Source organism: Ptiloglossa arizonensis, chromosome 14 (assembly GCF_051014685.1).
Source record: "Ptiloglossa arizonensis isolate GNS036 chromosome 14, iyPtiAriz1_principal, whole genome shotgun sequence".
NCBI classification, from domain to species: Eukaryota; Metazoa; Arthropoda; class Insecta; order Hymenoptera; family Colletidae; genus Ptiloglossa; species Ptiloglossa arizonensis.
The window spans coordinates 5,414,919-5,437,096 of record NC_135061.1 but is presented as its reverse complement, the minus strand read 5'-3'; the positions used below and the strand labels follow the sequence as shown (position 1 = coordinate 5,437,096).

The window sequence follows — 22,178 nt, the reverse complement described above, 5'->3', positions numbered from 1 at the left end:
CATATAATATGTAAGGTTTTGATAAATCAAGATAAATAATGTAACTTCATCCACATCAAAATACTTTGCTTGCAAAATATTGAGCTTATATTAATATGTTTAAAATATTGTTAATGAATCGTATTTAATAAGCATATCGTATTTAATAAGTGTATCGTATTTACAGAAACAGATCTGTATTTTCTTAAATATTTTGATGCACCTCATTTTTCATTACTCAGGTTTAATAATACAAAAATCATGTTTCAATGTAGGATAAATTTATTCTTTGAATAATTACAACATTTAGACAGTGAATCGATACAACGGCAATTATTATGCACAAATTTGCAACAAGAAATATCCATACATTTTTAATAAGTGCCAGAAGTAATCATTCATTTGACAGTTAAGATTCACTGCTTTGTGAATAAAATTTTTAACTGTATGTTACCATATCTTACATTTTTTCTTAACAGAACTTTACTGTTGAAAATGTTTTCTGTTTACAATACATCATGAATGTCATGTTATAGTAAATAGAGTTACGCACATCGTTATTAGACATATAAACATAATACGAAAGGTCAGTTCTTGAGCGTCTTACGCTGAGGCATATAAATGAGTGTTCTCACTGTGCTTGCAAACATCACAATATGCTCGTAGTACATTCCGATATTTTTAAAGCCAAATCGGAAAAGGCCAATAATTATATCTGCAATCGGTTCTACAAAAAAGTAGTGGCTAAGCAAACACGAGTAAGTATAACTCGGGGTAAGATTTACTATAACGTTATATATGTGTAATGAATCTTCTCTATTATTCTCAATTGATAATTCCATTGCAGCATATTTTGAAATAAAAAAAACGATGTTTGCATACAACGGAATACAGATGTTTACACTAATTGATATACTATATACATATAGACATTCTTTGTCAGTACATTACAATGATAAGCAACTATACCTACTAGATTGTACAATATTAAACACTTCATTATCAGTACAGACCAAATATTATTTAACTAAAAAAAATCAACAACTGCTGAGTTGCAGCAACGAAATCAACAATTTCTACATTTGTAATGTTTTGATTGAATGTTTTTTCAATAAAGATTTAAGAAATTTAAACCTTATTAAGCTATCTTTTTTACTTGTGGTTATAATACAAATTATTAACATCTTCTACTTACACTTAATTACTGATGTATGTGTAAATATGATAATAGCCAAATGAGTGGCTTATTTCCCAAATACAGTTCACAAAAATTGCACAAGAAAGACTTGATACACAGCTAGCTATACAGTACATACAATATTGTATATATTCAATGTTGTGTGAACACATGAACACACATCAAAATTATGTTGTCAATTGCACCTATGAAGTGTCATGTTTTGGATCACAATGTACGATATAATATGACAAATCAACATATTTGCAAGGATATTATACTATTTTAATATATATTTAAAAAATGATTAATTACGTAGATAAAGTATTTTTTTTTACTATTTTAAAATATCTTTATCTATGACATGAAGTTTCATGTTAACTGGTACTAAATAAAATAGTACTTCAGAGGTCATTGTTAAATTATACAGGTTACAATAAAGTACTGCTCATAACATCATTACATGCCTGTCACATTAAACAATACTGTTGGTAGTACTATTTTATACAATAATATTATAAACAGCACTATTGCGATTATACGAAATACACGTGTTTTCAAATACTTATATCCGCTACTTGAAATACTGTTTTATTTAACTACAGTTTCAAATCAGGTTTATTTGCGGACCAATACTTCGTAAAAAATAGTATGGCATTCTAGCAATGATTGAACAAAAGTCTTTTTTCAATGGTGTAAATAATGCTCTACGAATGTCAGGTACAAATGTTATACTAGTAACTTGATCTCTAGTTAACACTTCTTTTCCTCGAATTATGTTCTCATAAATTCGATGCCCATTTATGTATCCTAGTATCATCACAGGGAACACAATTTGCCCATGAGTGTACAATAACGTTAAACTTATAACGATAATTGTTTATCTTACATACTTTCAACAGAAGCATAAGATAAAATTACAAAATACGTGAAATCAAATCAAATTCAAGTACAGTGACGTATTTTATCATGCATCTATGTCAAAATAGATTTTCATACTTTATAATATTGTATGTACATTAAAAGTACTTACATCTGAATGATGTATATTAAATTTTACACGATGTTATCGCGACTTTGAAATCAGACTACAACGTATCGTTAAAATATTATAATACCGGGACATAATTATAAACTAATACCTTATATCTTTAAATATTTAAATTCTGTCATTTAAAAGAGAGTAAATTCGTAGAAATACTAAAATATTAGTACACTTAAAATTCTACACAATAAATGCTTTCGCGCAAACGCTAACGAATGACTGAGCAGTATTATATAAAATACACTGGATAAACAATGGCAGATTCTAATGTAAAAAGTCCAGTTTCAAAATCGCGAAAGATTGTCGTTTCAAGGATTATTATAATAGAAAAAGAAAAGAATTCACAAACGTCACTGTATATACTAATCGAACGAAAAGAAACTGAAATTTACTTAAGAGTACTGAACGCGTATATAGGTAGTCAAGTATGTAAGAGTGACATTTATTCAGGATTGTACGTTTGCTAAACGGGTTGGAGTGGTCGGTTGTAGATCCATTGTGCGACATACCCACCCAGCAATATCCACGTTTTCGGATTCAGCTTTCTTTATCCATTCATGATTCTAAGAATTATATACAATAATTGGAAGAAACAGAATACTTGATTTAAACAGACATTTGTTACACGACTGAAATACGTACCATCAATGTCTTCAAATCTGCTCTTTCAGCAGGATTTTTCTTTAAACAACGATCGACGAAATCCGTGAAAGCATCGCTGAAAATTCCAGCAGGCAGTTTTGGGGGTGGTTCATTAACAATGTAATCCAATAATTCAAATATGGCCATTGGTCGTGGACTACCTGTATCTGAAAAATACATTCACATTCAACATGGTACACAAGATAATATATTTTCATATATTCCAAATTATTAACTTTTTAATCGCGAAAAAAACGTTAGACAATTTATATTTTAAAACGATGAATAATAGGATATTTATCTTTTACAAAAAGATAAATTAGTTGTAGCTAATATCAATTGCAATATAATTTCATTACAATGAAATTATAATATATGTCAAATAAATTTTAATGGGAGAAAAACAGGAACTAACTATGTCCAGGTGATTGTGTGGTTGGAGTAGAAGCATTATTCGTAGTAGCACTGTCTGCTGGTGGTTGGCCTGGTGGAGTGCTAAATATCGCGGATAAAGTTTTTTCGTCTGGTGGTGGAATTGGATACATTCCAATAGCCATTTCAACAAGTGATAATCCTAGGGACCAAATATCACTTTGTACCGAATAATGTGTACCCTGAAGCCTTTCTGGCTGAAAATGAGAAAACCAACGTAATTAAAATTGGGATTTAATAATAACAACACAACTTGTGAAATCTATGCACATTGTTTCTATGCACTGAAATTTTACGTAATAATGATCTTAATTAATCTAATGATTTCTTACCGACATGTAACTTCTTGTTCCGACGAATGAATTAGCCATAGAATCGATCAGTTGTCCGGAAACACCGAAATCACAAATCTTGATCTCTCCAGCGCTATTTACTAAAATGTTGCTCGGCTTCACGTCCCGATGCATAATTGCATGTTTATCTCGTAAATAGCTCAAACCCTTCAAGACCTATAACGAGGCCAAATACTATTCAGTAATGTTAATCGTCGATGAAAGAAGATCGAGAAAAATTAAATTTGATAAAAGCATCAAATTTTTGGGTTTTCAAAAGATCACGAAATCGATCGGATGGGCCATGATTTCAAACATTAAATAGTTGAATCTTAAAAGCAATCGATTCTCGGATATGTCGCGTTACAATTTGCGCGAAACTTACGTATGTATGTTAAATTTTTTAAAGGGATTTGTGTTTGAACGCAATTCAATTAACATCTAAAATGCCGACAATGTCACAAGCACCTAATCAAGTCGTTAAGAAAAAGTTTACCGACAACGAAATAAAGGATCTTCAACAAGAGTTGACTACCAAAGATCATATAATTTCATTGGAACGATTATGCGAAAAATTAAACACCAATTTGGAAAAGGGTTTAACCGAAGAACAAGTAAATAAAGTTTTACTTAGGGATGGGCCAAATGCTCTAACTCCGCCTAAAGTGACTCCAGAATATATAAAATTTGTAAAATGCATGTTTCATGGATTCGCAACTTTACTATGGGCGTGCTCAGCATTGTGCTTTCTTTTATACGGCATCAGTATCCTGACTGAAGGTACAGGCAGCGGTAATGAATGGTTAGGCCTTATTATTGTCTTAATCTGCATAATCTCTGGTGTGTTCGCTTATATACAAGAGAGTAAGAATACAAAGGTAGACAAACGCGCAATATGTGAAATCAATTACTCCGTGATATAGTTTTAAATGCTGAGATTGTAATATAATCTTCTTCTTTGTAACGATTTTAGGTGATGGAATCTTTCAAAAAAATGGTACCCACTTTTGCAGCGGTAATACGTAACGGTGTTAAATTACAAGTGGCGACGGAAGATTTGGTTTTAGGCGATTTGGTATTCATTAAATTTGGTGACAAAATACCGGCCGATATCAGGATCATCGAGTGTACTGGACTTAGAGTTGAAAATTCTAGTATCACTGGTGAGAATGAACCGGTAGCTCGAACAAGTTACCCTACCGATGACAACCCTTTAGAAACTTCCAATATTGCATTTTTCTCGTCGTTTGCGGTGGACGGCAAAGGTAAAGGTATAGTAATTGCTACGGGTGATCGAACGATGATCGGGCGTCTTGCTGGTCTCACGTCACAGCTTATAAAAACCCAAACACCAATAGCCAAAGAGATTAGGCATTTTGTACAAATAATCATCATTGTTTCTATAATGTTTGGAATACTATTTTTCGCATTATCCTTGACACTCAATCCGGATATTATTCAGGCGTTCACTTATCTACTTGGCATCGTCATAGCAAATGTGCCTAGTGTATTATTGGTAACAGTTACTACGAGCTTAACGCTGACAGCTCAGAAGATGGCACAGAAGAACTGTTTGGTGAAGAATTTAGAAGCAGTTGAAACACTTGGGTCCACCTCGACAATCTGTTCCGACAAAACGGGTACTCTCACGCAGAACAAGATGAGCGTATCCAACTTATGGTTTGGCTCCTCGAGGTACAATTTTCCACCAGGCGAATGGCTCGGCGTTGAGAAGATTCTACTATTGGAGAAACCAGCCTTCAACATCATGATTAAGAACGCTACTCTTTGCTTGCGCGCCGAGTTTCTCACGGAATTTATGCTGTTAAAGCCAATCGAAGAACGAGAGGTAATCGGTGACGCCTCTGAAACTGGTATCCTTCGATTCTGCGAGCACATACACCCAACGGAAGAATTCCGTAAGGAGTATCCAAAGGTTGCGGAAATACCGTTCAGTTCTATAACAAAGTATCAAATGTCGATACACAGAGAAGAGAATGGTCATATAATGATCTTGAAAGGTGCGCCAGAAGTGATAATGGAAAATTGTACGCACATACTAACTACAGAAGGAGAGACTCAAGAAATGACACCACAGGATCACGCAACATCTCGACGTGCCTGTCTAGAGTTAGGATACTTAGGCGAACGTGTATTGGCTTATTGTGATCTTTATCTACCCGATAGTGAGTATGGTCCGCAATTCAAGTTCAACACCGACTCTCCACAAAGGTACAATTTTCCAACAAGAGGTTACAGATTCGTTGGATTGGTAAGTTTGATAGATCCTCCGAGACCGACTGTACCCGAAGCGGTAAGAAAATGTCGTACAGCTGGCATCAAAGTAATAATGGTAACGGGTGATCATCCTGTAACAGCAATGGCAATTGCAAAAAAAGTCGGTATCATAAGCGAGGGACACGAAACCAGGTATGAAAGAGCGGTATTACAAAACAAATCGTCTTCCCAAATAACGGATCCCGATACGTATGCAATAATCATTACCGGTATCGAATTGAGAAACATGGATGACGATGAATTGGATAACGTTATACGAAAATACGAAGAAATTGTTTTCGCAAGAACGTCTCCACAGCAGAAGCTACTCATCGTTGAAAGTTGTCAAAGATTAGGAGAGATTGTCGCTGTAACCGGTGATGGTGTCAATGATTCACCCGCATTAAGGAAAGCAGACATTGGAGTGGCCATGGGCATCACTGGTTCAGATGTAACAAAAAATGCAGCTGACATGATCCTCATGGACGATAATTTTGCTTCAATCGTAACTGGTGTTGAAGAAGGTAGATTAATATTCGACAACCTTAAAAAATCTATCGCGTATACACTAACCTCCAGTGTGCCTGAGATGTTACCCATGCTAACTAGTATCATATTTGCTATTCCTTTGCCATTTGTTCTTGAAATGATCCTTTGTGTAGATATTGGAACGGATTTGCTTCCAGCGATAGCGCTGGCATACGAGAAGGCAGAATCTGATATAATGCATCGTGCACCAAGAAATCCAAAGTATGATAAACTTGTAAACAAACGTTTAATATCTCTTACATACGGTCAGATTGGAATGACACAGTCTCTAGCTGCCTTTTACACCTACTTTATGATTCTTATGTTAAATGGGTTTCTGCCTGATCGTTTGTTAGGATTAAGATACGATTGGGACAATAAGTCTATTAATGATTTACAAGATTCTTATGGTCAAACATGGACATATGATACTAGAATGGATTTACTAAACGAAGCACGTACGGGGTATTTTTTATCTATTGTTATAACGCAACTTATAGATTTAATAATGTGTAAAACAAGAGTTAACTCTATCTTCCAACAAGGAATGGATAATTGGTTTCTAAATTTTTCTTTCATTTTTGAAATAATTTTAACCGGCATCCTGTTATATGTGCCAGGAACTGAAAAAGTATTACAGACTATGCCTCTAAGTGCTTATTGGTATTGGCCATGTTTACCTTTTGGCGCATTTCTGTGGATATACGATGAATTGAGAAGGCTGTGCATTCGTAAATTTCCAGGTGGATTTATAGAACGCCATACTTATTATTGAATATTTATCCATATTTATAATTCATGAGTTTCATATTGTTATTTATAGTTATAATTATCAGGATATAAGTTGCAGTCTTTAAATAAAATAAAATAAGCTAATAGGTTTTATGAGAAGAGGTTGCTCTTTACTACTTACAGCAGAAGTAATTGTACTTAATATTGGTTCTGGAATTCTTCCAGCTTTTTTTAGTATTAAATCTAATGATCCACCATCCATGTATTCCATACATATACTAATTTCTCCATCACTGTAACAAACAAAATGTTTTGTAATTAATGTAAAATAACATTACAGTTTAATAAATTGCATTAATTGCTACATAAAACATAAAGGTTTACCTATAAAAAGCACCATAGAAACCAACTATATGTGCAAAGTTGCATTCGTGAAGAACTTTCAGTTCTCGAATTATTTGTTTTTTTATGGCAGGTTTAACTTCTAAATGTATTAGCTGTAACATCATATTCATTACTAACTTTATTCGATACATTAATTGTCATTATTCTAAATAAATACAATGAATACAAATCGTACCTTTCTTGCCATTATTAGTCCATACTTTTTGTGTCTCACTTTCATAACTACACCACCATTGCCAGCACCAAGTTCACCAAGTTTTTCAAAGTCTTCTGCGCATAATTCTCCAACCTTTTCCTTTTGTCCCAAAAAGCTTTCCAATCTCTTCCTTTGTTCTTCGTCCATTTCTAATTCCTCTAACCTTTCTTGAATAGCATCTATACTCATTTTACCCATAACTCCGCTATAGTAGTAATTAGTGAAAATCAAACAGCATAGGTAAATAAATATCATTTATAGTTTATATAATGAAAAATCACACTTAGAAAGAAATTTTAATTACTCTGGGATTACTGGTGGCTCTGAGTAAATAGGCAGCGGTGGTACCGGTGGTGATGGTGACACAGCTGGAACTGGTTCTATCGAGCCAGGAGGTAATGTCAAATTTAATTTGTTTTTTGACATTTGGTATATAAAGTCAAAGGAGCACCACTAATACACGATATTTATGCACAAAAATTTCACTTCTTGATTATGTTTATGAAAATTAAAGTACATGCATTAATTAACTGAGAATTTATTTAATCGAATATATATTATATTTCTAATTATATTCGTTTAAATCACAGTACGTGTGCGATGATTAAAATTGTTCTCATTGCAAGATTCGTTCGAAAATACAAGGAGTAGCCTGAATTCAGAATGTCGTTGGAGTTGAACTGTCAAGCTTTGAACTGTCAAATTTCTTGCTGGAAAAGAGCTTTCAGTAAACCACAGATAAACGTATACTTCGTTTCAAAGAATTGTTAATTTACTAATAACAACCACGAAATTGCGCAAACATGCATATTTTTTGCAAATATTGCACGAATAAGAAGAGGTTATACGAATCTTCCCGGGAACAACGTCAGACTCACACACGTTGTTCACTTAAAATGTTCCTAGAGTAAGATTGCTTTCAATCTTAAATAATACATACGAATTTATATAATACTTTCACTACAGATTACACAAAATTCCTAATATTATCGGATCTGTAATATTATCTTATTTAACACAGATAACTAATCGTTAATTAAAATTTGAAAATTAATCTACAAATGAATAATTAATTAGATAAAAGTAAAAGAAAAGATAAAACTGTGGTTCTTCATCTATTGTTTAGCGATTATAAGAAATTAAATGCTTGAATTATTATTTGATTTACTTATATCTGAACTCAAAAAGCAATATAAATTAAAATAAATGTCATTTGTATCTTTCGTTGTAAACGTTTTAACATTGGTAGCATTGATTGTACAGGAAGTATCTTCCTAGTTGCGTATGTGACGTCTTTTCCTTTAAAATCGCGCTGTTAAGAGGTACGTATAGCTCGATCTGTAACAATTTTTGAATCTGTTTGCATCTGCGATTTTGCATCGATAATTGCTTCGATACTGTGTAATTCGTGAATATGTGACTATAAATGTTTATTTTACTTAAAAAGTGTAAAGTAGAAGATCCAGTAAACAATGATTATTGAATACCGAATCGCGTGACGGCAGATTGGTTCGCGACATTTACGTTACAAGAGGCCGATGTGAAAATCTGTCACTGAATTTCTGTGATTCTAGAACGCAATGGGACGTTATTCTCACGATCCAGTAAACGCGACCAAGTCGTGCAAAGCACGAGGTTCTAACTTACGAGTGCATTTCAAGGTAAATAAATAAATAATCGTACATCACAAGGTCTAACCTCAAAGTAAGGAGGTAGTATGTTTACAAAATGCAACGTGGTGATGGTACTTTTCATTCAACAAAATTTGTGATTGACCATTGTTGGTCTGCATTTTAGAACACACATGAAACAGCGCGTGCCATCAAGAACATGCCCTTGCGAAGGGCGCAGAAATATTTGAAAAATGTCATTGAATATAAGGAATGCGTTCCATTCCGTAGATTTAATGGCGGTGTCGGTAGATGTGCTCAAGCAAAACAATTTGGCACCACTCAAGGTAAGTTTTAGTAAATGGTTAATGATAATTTTAAGAATTTATGTATTGTTTTTAAAGTTTAGAACTTGTGTTTACCAATAATAAATTTTTCGTATTTGAACTCAGGTCGTTGGCCCAAGAAATCGGCAGAATTCTTGCTGCAGCTTCTGAAAAATGCAGAAAGTAATGCCGATGTCAAAGGATTAGAAATTGATCGTCTTGTAATTAATCATATTCAAGTAAATCATGCTCCTTGTTTGCGCAGAAGAACGTACAGAGCTCACGGTCGCATCAACCGTTAGTATTTATGATTACTATCTTTTAAAACACCAAGTCTTTAGTAATACATTTGTAATTTTATTACATTTATACATTTTTATAGCTTATATGAGTTCCCCGTGTCACATTGAAGTAATTTTAACCGAAAAAGAAGATTTTGTAATTAAAAGCCCGGAAGAAGAGCCTTCGAAAAAGAAACTGAGTAAGAAGAAGCTTGCGAGGCAAAAGGAAAAAATGATGAGGGAGTAATTTTACATTTTAGTTGGATATTGAATGTACCGTGGAAAATGAAGATTACACTGTTCTCTAATTTTTCTATTTTATTTCTATCCTTTTCCACTATTGTGTAATTTTTTTTCTAATAAAACGTAAGAATTCGATTGTTTTGGAGACATTTTATATTGCGACTAAAATTTACAATGTTGACGACTACACGAAGTATCAAAGATTAAAACGTGGCTTTTATAATTATAATTAAATTCGAGGACGAGTAATTTTGAAAAAATTTAACTTTCTTTAATTGCTGTATTTTTTTATATTTCAAATATCTTGCAACTGTTACATTTTAAATTACAAGTATATGATAGTACACAACGTACAACAGTAACGGCTGTGTCGGAAATGCGAACGAACAATGAGACATAAAAAAGTACATAACAAAATGTTACATGTATCGAGAAATGAACTCCGTTACATAAGTGTTGTATCTATATTTCACGTTTAGCATCAGTATACAAAATTCGCACGCTTTAAGGTCAGAACATTTTGTCAAATATCTAATACTTGAAAACACAGAAATAATGCGAAAGCTGTATTTTCTTATAAAGAAAATGTACGAATTCATATTCGTACGTTAATTCTTCTTAAAAGATTACCCTGCTATCTATTATGAAGCCTAACTGCTAATATTACTTCTTTATTGCCGTATAATCTTGATATGTAAAATAGGAATGTGGAGTTCGATTACAGGAATATGCTGTTTACAATGATAATCTATTTATGAACTAAATGTGAACAGATGTACGCGCGTAATGTGCTGCTTTAAAACGTCGAAAGTTTCCTTAAAAAATGCGTATATGACTGTACATCGATTTAGGTCTGATGTAATTTTCCACCGGTGTCAAGAAAGTGGTTCCCGTGTTGTGTTCGGTAAGAATAAGCACAATAATCCTCCGCCTGTAAACAATAAGAAATTATAATATTTTTACTTTGAAAAGTTATTGAAAACAATATAATCAATTCAATAATAAATAAGAGCCTAGAATATTTAATTTTTGGACGGCTGGGTCCATTTGAACCCCAACATAAACTCGCACAAGACTATGTACAAAATATAATACGAATAATAAGAAGAGTAATGAACGAAACAAAGTGTGTGCCCATGTGAACACGCAAAGGTAAACTTTGTTTATTACTATTCTGCGCAACGCGTGTATCTACGACACGAGTATTCTCTCAATAATTTATTAATAATATCTCCTTCATATTTTATAAAATTACAGTAAGTGATAATTTAGAGTTTGTAGTTATTATTCAGATCCGAAATGTCGTGGACTCGGTGTAAACTTAAATGCAATATGAAGAAGAAGCGAGCGTATTATATCTAAAATGAGGTCCAAACGGACCCGGGCTTGGTAATCCGAGTGTTAATGGAAAACCTACCAATTAGAAGAGCAGCAACTATAAAAGTTGGTGCTGGACAGTACATGTCCAGAAGTTGAGCTATTACAATATTTCCAATAATTCCACCAAGACGTGCTGCGACCATAGAAATTGCTATTCCAGTCGCACGAAGATGCGTTGGGAAAACCTCTGTTATTAGACAGTCCAATGCTGCATTTCCACAACTTATCACACCGCTGAAGATAGCCGAAACAATCAGGTTGTGGTGCTTATTATAAACAAAGTACAATCCTATTGAACACAGTCCCGATGAAAGTGTACTAAACACTGAAAATAATAACATTCGTCGTAGAGTACAATTAAATGTTTTCCTTTGTTATTAATCGGTTCAATTCTAACTTAATTGTAAATAACTGTACTTCCTTGTAACGGCATTAATATCTTTTGACGTTGCAAGGTAGATTTATAGAGGACGTAAATAAAATGTTTGTCACGGTTTTCGCAGGTGAACAAATTTCTTTCGACCGTTCATCGTTTTAAACGCGATTCGAGACTTTTATCGCGAAACGAAGTTGTAAAAAGATTTGAACGAATACACTACGTACCGAGGAAAAATTTACGACCAAGACGATCCATTCCTAAAACGGCGACGATATTTGCTGGAATGGCGGATGCCACTGTGATCAACGATTCCAAAAAGACGGATGCGCCGATCTTGTCCGAGCAAAGGTTCTTAACGTTTTGAGAACCTTTTTGAACTACGTATTCGGTGACCTGGCATATCGAGGCGATCTCTCCAGGATGATCGCGATGAAACTCGTCAAAACGATTGAACAGCTCCGGGAACCACATCATCAGACCATAATAACCGATGTGAAAGGTAAAGTTGATAATGATCGAGATGATGGTGAAGCGAAGAATCGGTGAGACGAAAAGTTGTTTACTGTTGTCTACGATGTCGCTGAGCATTGTTTTGCATTTATTTCTTTCGACGCCAATCTTCGCCGGTTCTGGCTCTTGAAAGTCATCGAGAATTAATTCTTTAACCTGCGGAACAGCCATTAAAATTATACAAAGAAAATTATCGAATTGTTCAAATTTTTAATCGGACAAGTAAATTTCAACGTTGCTCTAATTACGTTCTCAAGAAATACGTTTCGTTACATATTATACAATTACGTGTTACATTATGGTACAACTGGTCGTCGACTCGCGGGGCGGTAAGTAAGAGAGATTCGAATAATTCGATTACCGATGAAATTCATCGATGGATCTCGATGATCATTTTTTCGTTAGACGTGTCGGCGCACAGTGCTCGCGACACCGTCATTCGAAATACCCTAATTAGCTGTGAATGTGGCGTTTGGATTTTTCATTTCGGGAAAGCTTCGTAAGGACCGCCGGTGACGCTTCAACGAAGACGCGAGAGAAACAACGAGAGACTTTCTTTTCGCGTGTAGATGTCCTTTTGATTTCGAGTCTCATGGACGTTCCATGTTCCTGGACCGCTTCGACGATTCTATTCAATCGTAAATCCAACGAAAGTGGAAAACAGCGTCGCGTTATCTGCTTTAAAACTGTCCTTAAAAACACGTCGCCGGTAGCTAAGAAACACGAAAAGAAAGTATTTACCGTGTAACTGTCACGTGATTTGCCAGTGTTAATGGCGTATATCCCGCGGAAGATGTCGAGCGCCTCCTCGTATCTTCCACAGGATAGGAGGTATTTCGGGGATTCGGGGAGCAGCAGGAGCAGCCCCGCGACGATAAACGACGGAGCAGCGCAGATCAGCAGAAAGATTCGCCAAGAGTTGTATGTGAACGTCGAACTTGCGATACCGATGTCGTTGGGGATGATCGACCATGCCAAGCCTGGAAACGTAAAATTTATCACGTCACTTGTTAAACGTACAACGATGCAACGGATCATCTTTTTTCCTATTTTGCAACAACCATTTGGGCCGTGAACACGTTTCCTGAAGCAGAATTGCTCCATAACCGGTGTGTATTAAAAAAACACACGTTTCTTGTAGAAAGCCAAGATTTTCGATCGAAATGAGATATTGCGCGAAAATTAACAACAATAGGGACTAGTATAGTACTAGGTTGCTCGATATGTTTTTATCCAACGACAAAACTTATCGAACAACCTATTAAACTTAACTCTCGCGATAACAACGGTTTAAGCAACCACGGAAGAGATCACGCTCGGGTCTAAACTGACCCATACCTTCGATCTCGCTTCCACAAATATTGAGTCGTACCAACTGTGTAAACGAGCAATGCAAAGGTCTCTCTGGATCCGAAAAGGTCCAGGTGTAGCTAGACGAGAGTCAATCGTGAAAATGATCATAGAATTTGTCGCGATTCGTCTCGATTAACAGGTACGCGATCAATTTACCAGCAACAAAGAGGTTCCCAAGCGTCCAGAAGGCAGCCATGAAGGACAGCATCGAGCCTCGCTTGGACTTTGGCTGGAACTCGGCAAAGTACGACCAGATGACAGGTCCACTGCCTCCAAGACTGAAACAGGGAAACTTATGTATTGTTTTGCTTAAAGAAGAGTAACAGTGATTGTTATTGGTCACAAATTAGTAATAATTTCGCAAAAGATTCGAGTCCGATGCAGTGGAAAGTGTCGTCAGGTGAACGAAATACAGACGATTCTGAACGGAAAAATAAATAAAAAGTATGAAATGCGACGTATAAATCGATACGTCGTTTTGAAAGTACACGGTCTGGTAACGTTACACGACAAAGATAATATTAGTTCCGTCTTGACAAGAAAAGGTAGCGACGGTTATGGATTATTTCCTCTCGAACATTGTGTACAAATGTGGTAGACGTCGAAGGTGGGCAAGATTCCCAAATGGATGATAATTGCGAATAACGAATAAAAGGTAAACAACTTCTTATCGGTTGTCCGTTGAATTAAAATTAAAGTACGGACTGCGCGAAGAGATTATGTTTCACCGGTTGAATAAATAACAACTTACGCGAGGAGGTGTTTGATGGAATAAACATTACGAACAAATTGCTACACGTTCTCTTTATTTGTTCCATCCATTGTTCGAATAAGGTTTCGCTCATTCCTGACAGAGGTCTATGAATGTTTATTAGATAGAAATAAATACTACAAATTTCGTCCATCTTTGGGAGAGATTTATGGACATCCCTTAGAAATAAATACCAAAAGTTTCGTTCATTTTTGACAGAGATTAGCGAACTCTTATCACATGGAAATAAGTACTAAAAGTTTTGTCCATATCTGGTAGAGGTCTATGGATGTCTATTAGAAATAGATACCAAAAGTTTATGGACATCCCTTAAAAATAAATACCAAAAATTTTGTCCACGTCTGGTAGAGGTCTATGGATGTCTATTAGAAACAAATACCAAAAGTTTCGTTCATTTTTGATAGAGATTTGTGGACTTCTATTACATGGAAATAAGTACTTAAAGTTTGATCTACTTTTGACAGAGATCTATGGACATCTATTAGAAATAAATACAAAAAGTTTCGTCCATTTTTGACAGAGATTTATGGACGTCTATTACATAGAAATAAGTACTAAAATATTTGTCCACTTCTAACAGAGGTCCACGGATGCCTATTAGAAAGAAATACTTGGATCGTGTTCCTTACGCAGCACCGTTGAGAAAACGGAAGAACATGAAGAGTTCATAGGACTGGCTGAAGCTGGAGGCAACGATGCATAGCGCGTTCGTGAACGAAATGGCGATGAGAACCTTCCGACGACCTAGGGCGTCCGCGACAGAGCCCCAGGCGTACGCGCCGGCCATCATGCCGATGAAGATGATCGAGTTGAGCCATCCCTTGGCCTGGGTGTCGAGATTCAGATCACATTGTGCACTTGGTAGAATGAAGGACATGGAGATCACGTCCATCTCCTCGCTGGTGCTGACGAAGCCGCATACCGTGAGGAGGAAGTAGTGGAATTTGCCATAGTCTGGAAAAGTGTCGAACACGGTAAATAAACTATAAATACGAGCTTCGGAGGTCGATGGAACTCGTTAAAAGAAATGCAAACACTTCAATAAACATACGCCCGGAAAGTTCCCGAGATATTCGGCGTACTCGATTCGTCGATCGCAAGTAAGGCGCTAAGAAGCTTTCGTTATACGTTAACGTAACCAAAAGAGAAAGATACGCGGTGTTTGTACAATTTTTTCACAATTATACCGTAGACGAACCTTCCCGTTCAAACGGAAACGTTTCAATCTATCGGGAACACAACGATAGGAGAACGAAAAGAAACATCTTCGAGGAGATCTTCTTTTCCTTCGCATCGACTAGTTCCATCGAGTGCTCAGAATTCGTAGAGACTGTTTACACTCTCCATCGGTGAATTTAGCGATACTGAAGCTCGTTTCGCGAATTCGTACCTACGAAATAGCTCTCCCAAAGTACACTAAATTACACCGAATTCTATCGAGTACACCGTTCCGATCAAACGATTCGAAACAATACGAAGAATCGAATACGACGAAACTCGTGAATAGAAAATGACTCACGTCGCGAACCACGAGGCGATAAGCGTCGACACGATTACACGAAATGGTACAAGTTATTCTTTCGATGTTTGTTCCTTGACGATAAGATTCACGATAGGCGCGTCACGAGGTTTCCGAAACGACAAACAAAAACAAACACCGCCGAGAACAACGAATCCGTGTACCTACCGGTAAGTTCAATGGCCTTCTCAAAGTCTGCCTTAACGCAGGATCCTTTCTCGGGATCTAGGGTCTTGCCCTTGGTTCCAATACCTGCGTGAAACGAAATTTACAAGGTGTTTAGCGAATCGATCGGAAGTTTCCGGTGCCCCGTGGGCGAATTACGGGGAACTCTGTTCTACCTACGGGCAAGTTCGAGATCCTTGGAGCCACAGCCGTTTAGCCGCTCGTCTTTTACATCACACTCTGAAATAGAAAATTTCGAACACGTTATAGACGGTTTCGTGCCCGTACACCGTGCGACACCGTTCTCATCGATACCGCACGGAATTTGCACTGCGCGAAACTTAACACTCGGGGATCTTACTTATAACGCGTACGCTAAATATTCCAGCGTTATTCGACGCGCGAGGGGGCACGTATATCGATGGAAGCTATTAACCTTCGGGCGTGAATTTAACGGCCGTATCAACCATTACCAACGCAGCAACGATCGAAGAAGAAGCGATTCTTGCCGCGCGTACGATTTCTCAAAGGGATAATGCCGAACCAACGATGCCTTCCCAACGGAGCGGATTAAACGAGAAGAAGAGGTCGTTATACCTCTGAAAAGTTCATCGTATCAACGGTAGCGATCACTCGACCTCTGCGAGGTTGAAATCATTGAAATCGCGCCACGTCCCGTTGATTCACTTTCTTATCTTGTTGGACGAACTGCCTTTCGGGCCTTTCGCGGGACATCGTTAGCCAAACTTTTAGAGACGTCTCTTTGCGCTGATAGGATTTCACGAGTAAATCTACACACGTGTGTACTTTTAGTCATCGATGATATTCACTTCTATTCGGTTGGGTCTATTTTCTAGCCGAGAAATCACCGAAATTATCTCTATTGAAATATACTCTACGATGATCGTTCATTGTCTATGGAGAAGAGACGTCTCTTTGCGCTGATAGCATTTCACGAATAAATCTACACACGTGTGTACTTTTAGTCATCGATGATATTCACTTCTATTCAGTTGGGTCTATTTTCTAACTGAGAAATCACCGAAATTATCTCTACTGTTCGATGATCGTTCATTGTCTAGAGAGAAGAGACGTGTCTTTGCGCTGATAGGATTTCACGATCTAATGTACACACGTGTGTACTTTTAATCATCGATGATATTCACTTCTATTCGGTTAGGTCTATTTTCTAACTGAGAAATCACCGAAATTATCTCTACTGTTCGATGATCGTTCATTGTCTATGGAGAAGAGACAACTATCCTTCTCTGAGAAGGAAAGAAGATAAGATAGTTTCATTCTTGGAAGAAGATTTTTGGAAATTTTCTCGCAAATTTTACGTTTACTCGTCTTTTCGAGCGTTCGACACAAAATTGCACCGGAGTGTTTCGAATAACCGATTCGAAATCGTTAAAATGAATTTTACAGAAATTATTTACTAGATTTGCATCGTAGATTTGAATCGTTTGCGCTAAGTTGAGCGAGTGGATGAAACCAGTGAGTTTCGTACGCGATAAAAGTGTATCTAAAATCAATCCGAGATATCGTATATTTTCCAATCGTTGTCCTCCCTAATTGAATAACACCGACGTTCGTTACACAGAATCTGTACATCGATCCGTTTCTTCCTATCCCATTATTTTTTTCCTATGTATAATTACGTAATTCCACCTTGAATCACCAATTTTATGGTTTTTCTGCTAATAACTCTGGCAAACAAACCTCTCTACAATACTCGCACCGATTCTTACGTATTCTTTCTCGCTGAATCCGAATCGCGAATCTGTTGTTTTCTATCGCGAAAAGTCTTTATATAATTCTACTTGAGGGATTCACGCGATATTTCGTGCACGATAAAGCGATACCAGAGCACACGCGGTGGTTTAATTTACTGTATAATCGTTATTGAACGCGCAAACGGTACGTTTTTCAAATTAAATTTCTAGAAGATGGAAAAGCAAGCATATCGTGACTGCTACCATTTCTTGTGAACGAAATGGGATCATCAAATTGGAATAATAAATTCGAAGAGCAAACAGAAACGGATCTAGGCGTTTCGATCGATCGTAACAGATACCGAATATTAAGATACTTAAATTCTCGTTTAACGAGAAACGAAGTGAATTCTCTTATAAACGAAAGATACGTACTATGATTGTGCTTTGAGCCAGGTTCACTCTCTACCATTCTACGATATCGGCGCAGTTGGGTGAATCTGGCTTGGTGATAGGGTCAGATGAGAAATCTTCGTGCTCGACGATGGGCTTCAATCGATATTAAATTGATCTTGTTCTTGCGGATTGCTGGATCTCGGCGAACTCTTCCTGCTGAATCTGCGCTGATCTGCTGCTGCTCGTCGGCGGGGCTAGGTTCTGCGCTCACTTGCGAACTAAAACATGCCGCAAAAACAGATCTCTGGTTACATAAGCGAACAAGTTTTACACGTAACGCGCGATCCTCCATTGAAACGGTTAAATAGAAATCGTTTCTGTTCCTTTCCGTTCTTTTTTTTTTGGTTCTTTAACGGAACACCCGACTCGAACAACGAAAGTGAAAACGCCGCGAAGAAAATGTTCCTTTGTTTTTGCTTTGCACAATTACCTACCGTGGAGTAAACCAGACACGAGTTGGTTTTGCAGAACGTGAATCGGTTTTGTAAAAACGTTCGCTCGAACGACACTTCTTAAACACCGTGTTCGTGGTACCGTCGAGCGATTTGAAAAATTGAAGCGGATTGTTTCGTATTAAACGGTTAACGAGATTGTTAACAACCTGTGGTAATTGTCAGCGTTGCCTGACGAGCGTTCTTAAGCATTGTCAAGTTTGTGGGTAAAAAGTATACTGTGTTGTTATTTGTGAAATGATCGGGAGAGTGTTTAGAAAGCCACGTAAAATCGATATACCGAGAGATAGTGATAATATTTGTTACTTATTAATAATTATCGTATCAAGGTTCTGTACACCAAAGACGAAATAAAATTCGTCGTCGTTTTTTCCACTCTCCGAAGAATCGTATTAATTTTTCCAGAAGAGAAACGAAAAATACTTGGCATACGATGGACAATTAACCGTTGCATCTTGCTCATTGCATGTTGCTGTAACGCTCAATTGCATTCAACGATCTTCTACGAGGCGTACGAATGATCGATCGTGAATCACGAATAGGCGTTGATCTTGGATCGAGGAAGATCGAGGGCCTGCGAGGGAGCGTTCGTCTGTTTTTACATCGAAACGCACGATCCTATAACGGGACGGGATCACGTGCTTGAAATCAATATCCAGGGGTTAAGTAGGGCCAATTTGTAATTGCACTGATAATGGGCGTGGGTCGTAACGTTCTGAAAGGCAACGATTTGGAAAGCTTCCCGATGGAGATGACAATAGAGTCTGTTTACAAAGCGATTTACAAAGCGGGACGTGATTCGCATCGACGAGAATTTTATCATCCTCCGCGGGTTAATAAGATTGTTATTGCAACATCGTGACACGAAGGGAATCGAGCCAAGAGCGTATACACGTTCCGACGAAATGAGAAACCGATCGTCGACGAGGAAATCGTAATCTCTGCGTTGAATTCGAACGCGAAACTTTCGATTGGAACTCGAACGATTTTAAGAACATCTCGAGGGAATAATTGCTACGCGAAACAACGTTCGTACTCTCCCTCTTCGAGAATCTTGAACATTTTCACAAGTTTTGTTCGAACGATACAAGAACCGATGACAAAATTAAGATCAAGATATCTACACGGTTCTTGAAATTATTGGGTCGTTTGGAAAGTCGTTTCGTTTCGCAAATTTGAGACTATAATTTAACGAAACGTTTGTACGCTCTGAAAAAATTGTGTTTCATTTTCCCCAAAAGAAACGAAACTACTTTACGAGCAACCCAATAATTTGAGTCTCGACAAAGTACTTCGAGTACGTAACAATTTGGGAACGTTTGCCAAATGTGTACGACAATTTTGCGAATTCGATTCAATTGGATCGAAGAACTATCCAAAATCAATTTTTTCTTATTCCAAGTAGTGTACCAGTTTCAACGCATAGTTGTTATCGATGGTACGCAACGATTTGAAAGGTTTATAGTTGTTCGGACATCTTTGTTTATCGATAATGTACTCGCAGCGTTCGAGTTTGGATACATTGGGTACAGATCGAAAGAACGAAAAACGTGCATTGAATTTCGTGTTAAAAATGGCAAGAAAAACAATGCAGAAAGCTTCGTAGGTATCGAGAATTGTATTCGGGGATTATTTACGCCCAGAACGACCTTCGAGCCAATGACTCGTGATAAAGAAACAGATGCTGAATAAAAATCTATAGCTATGGTCGGTTAACCATTCGAGAGGTTGTTAACGAGGTAAACATCTCCCTCGATTCGTGCCAAAGAATTCCAGCTGGTTTCTCTGCTCTTTTAATTTTGGAATTTCTTATCGAAAGAACAAAATTTCTGATATCCTCTCTGTCGCGTGTAATTAAACGAAACACGAATCCACTCGTTTAATACGATACGAGGAATCGAAGTGAACCAGAAATGCACTTTATTATTTGTGCATTGTCGCGATGGAAGGTGAACAAAGTATCGAAACAAGCGATAGAAACGAGTTTTGTAAACTTTATCGGTGATATTCTCGCGTAAACTTTCGCGCCGTTGTATTTTGTATTTCTTGTGAACGAGTTTACTAAACGTCGTGTATATTTTTAAGTATCTTTCACTTCGAACGACGATACACAACAATCGATATCGAAGAGTGCAAAGTATACTTTCTCTCGTCTCGATGTTTCTTTCGTGGTTTCTTCTACAACACAACGTGTACGTATCGTTTGCAATCGAAAGCTCACGTTGTATGAATACTTTTGTGATCCACTGTATGTAGAGTAGGTCACTGACATTAATCGTTCCAAAGAAATAACCAATGATCGTGTAGGATCGCGCGGTTATTTGTTCGAAGAACGAATCACGAGCCATGCACGAGCGTCCGAGAAATCAAACTGGCCGAGTCTGTTTTCAGTAAGTTTTTCAATTTCAAGTTTCATCTTGAACAGCAACGTCGAATCGATTTTCCCGGCTCTTTATCTCGTGGAGTCGATCGATTCGACTTCTGAGAATATTTATGAGAGATAACGTACACGTGGACGTGGTAAAAATTTCGATTTTGTGCGAAATTCACAAACCCGCGACCTTGGGTCACAGACGACTGCACCCGTTTAACACATAAACGAAGCACGCTATGATCACTTTAATTATTACGTGTTCCCACAATTCTATTATGTTTGACGTAACGAGCCGTTACATGTAACAGTCGATGGTGCGCACAGTTTTCTCGCTACCTTTGACTGAACAAAATCTCGTAAACCTTGAGCGGAGAATTGTCACGGTTGAAAAGAACAAGTTACGAGTATATTCGCTAAACGACCATAACGGTACATTTTACGTTAAAAAAAGAATATATTCTTTCGATAATAAAAGCAAATAATACTATATGCATTTCCTGTTACTGTTTCTATATTCCACTATTTATCTATTTATCGTTGATTACTGTTTCTGGAATAAGATTGTAAAAAGTTATCGTTATTATTAGTTTGCAATAATGTGTAATAATCACGATTAGAGAATAACGATAAGAATAATTTGTTACAAGTTTATCTCGGACAATTGTGTTCGTTTTTAGTAATTTTCTTTCTATTTTATTATACGTTTATTAAACTTTGCGAGGAGAGTATTATGGCTTGCTTGTGAAACAGAAAAACAATTATTTCGTTCTACGAGAATATAACAGGGACGTTGTTTGATATAAAAATGTTATAACTTTTGAATTTTACATTTTTATCACTCAGCGATACATAATAAAAAAAACAAAATTTATTCGTTTTTCTGATACAGAAGAAAATT

At 36.7% G+C, this 22,178-nt stretch overlaps 4 protein-coding genes across 7 annotated transcripts in view; 2 read left to right on the top strand and 2 right to left on the bottom strand.

Annotated features, from left to right (window-relative positions):
• Positions 1-245: 245 nt before the first annotated feature.
• On the bottom strand, positions 246-8,622 carry Dsor1 (mitogen-activated protein kinase kinase 1). The gene is made up of 8 exons (XM_076326203.1): positions 8,050-8,622; positions 7,725-7,950; positions 7,529-7,641; positions 7,326-7,437; positions 3,608-3,784; positions 3,259-3,472; positions 2,844-3,010; positions 246-2,764 (listed from the first exon to the last, which is right to left on the bottom strand). Exons 1-8 carry the CDS (start codon positions 8,169-8,171, stop codon positions 2,648-2,650), a joined length of 1,248 nt encoding a protein of 415 aa, XP_076182318.1. The 5' UTR covers positions 8,172-8,622; the 3' UTR covers positions 246-2,647.
• On the top strand, positions 3,962-7,399 carry LOC143154254 (sodium/potassium-transporting ATPase subunit alpha). Its single transcript, XM_076326204.1, has 2 exons — positions 3,962-4,485; positions 4,581-7,399. Exons 1-2 carry the CDS (start codon positions 4,054-4,056, stop codon positions 7,185-7,187), a joined length of 3,039 nt encoding a protein of 1,012 aa, XP_076182319.1. The 5' UTR covers positions 3,962-4,053; the 3' UTR covers positions 7,188-7,399.
• Positions 8,623-9,029: 407 nt separating the features above from the next.
• Rpl17 (ribosomal protein L17) lies at positions 9,030-10,271 on the top strand. Its single transcript, XM_076326215.1, has 5 exons — positions 9,030-9,067; positions 9,320-9,406; positions 9,543-9,702; positions 9,808-9,978; positions 10,064-10,271. Exons 2-5 carry the CDS (start codon positions 9,326-9,328, stop codon positions 10,207-10,209), a joined length of 558 nt encoding a protein of 185 aa, XP_076182330.1. The 5' UTR covers positions 9,030-9,067; positions 9,320-9,325; the 3' UTR covers positions 10,210-10,271.
• A 384-nt stretch (positions 10,272-10,655) lies between these two features.
• LOC143154259 (synaptic vesicle glycoprotein 2B) overlaps positions 10,656-22,178 on the bottom strand; it is a 44,171-nt gene continuing 32,648 nt past the window's right edge. For all 4 annotated transcript variants that reach the window (XM_076326211.1, XM_076326214.1, XM_076326213.1 and 1 more), the window contains exons 2-10: positions 18,434-18,672; positions 16,464-16,523; positions 16,287-16,370; positions 15,229-15,553; positions 13,984-14,105; positions 13,216-13,454; positions 12,189-12,630; positions 11,623-11,910; positions 10,656-11,136 (exon numbers count right to left, since the gene is read on the bottom strand). In XM_076326211.1, coding sequence (XP_076182326.1) covers positions 11,081-11,136; positions 11,623-11,910; positions 12,189-12,630; positions 13,216-13,454; positions 13,984-14,105; positions 15,229-15,553; positions 16,287-16,370; positions 16,464-16,523; positions 18,434-18,470 — 1,653 coding nt within the window. In that variant the 5' untranslated portion in view covers positions 18,471-18,672 and the 3' untranslated portion in view covers positions 10,656-11,080. The remainder of the gene's footprint in view (positions 11,137-11,622; positions 11,911-12,188; positions 12,631-13,215; positions 13,455-13,983; positions 14,106-15,228; positions 15,554-16,286; positions 16,371-16,463; positions 16,524-18,433; positions 18,673-22,178) is intronic.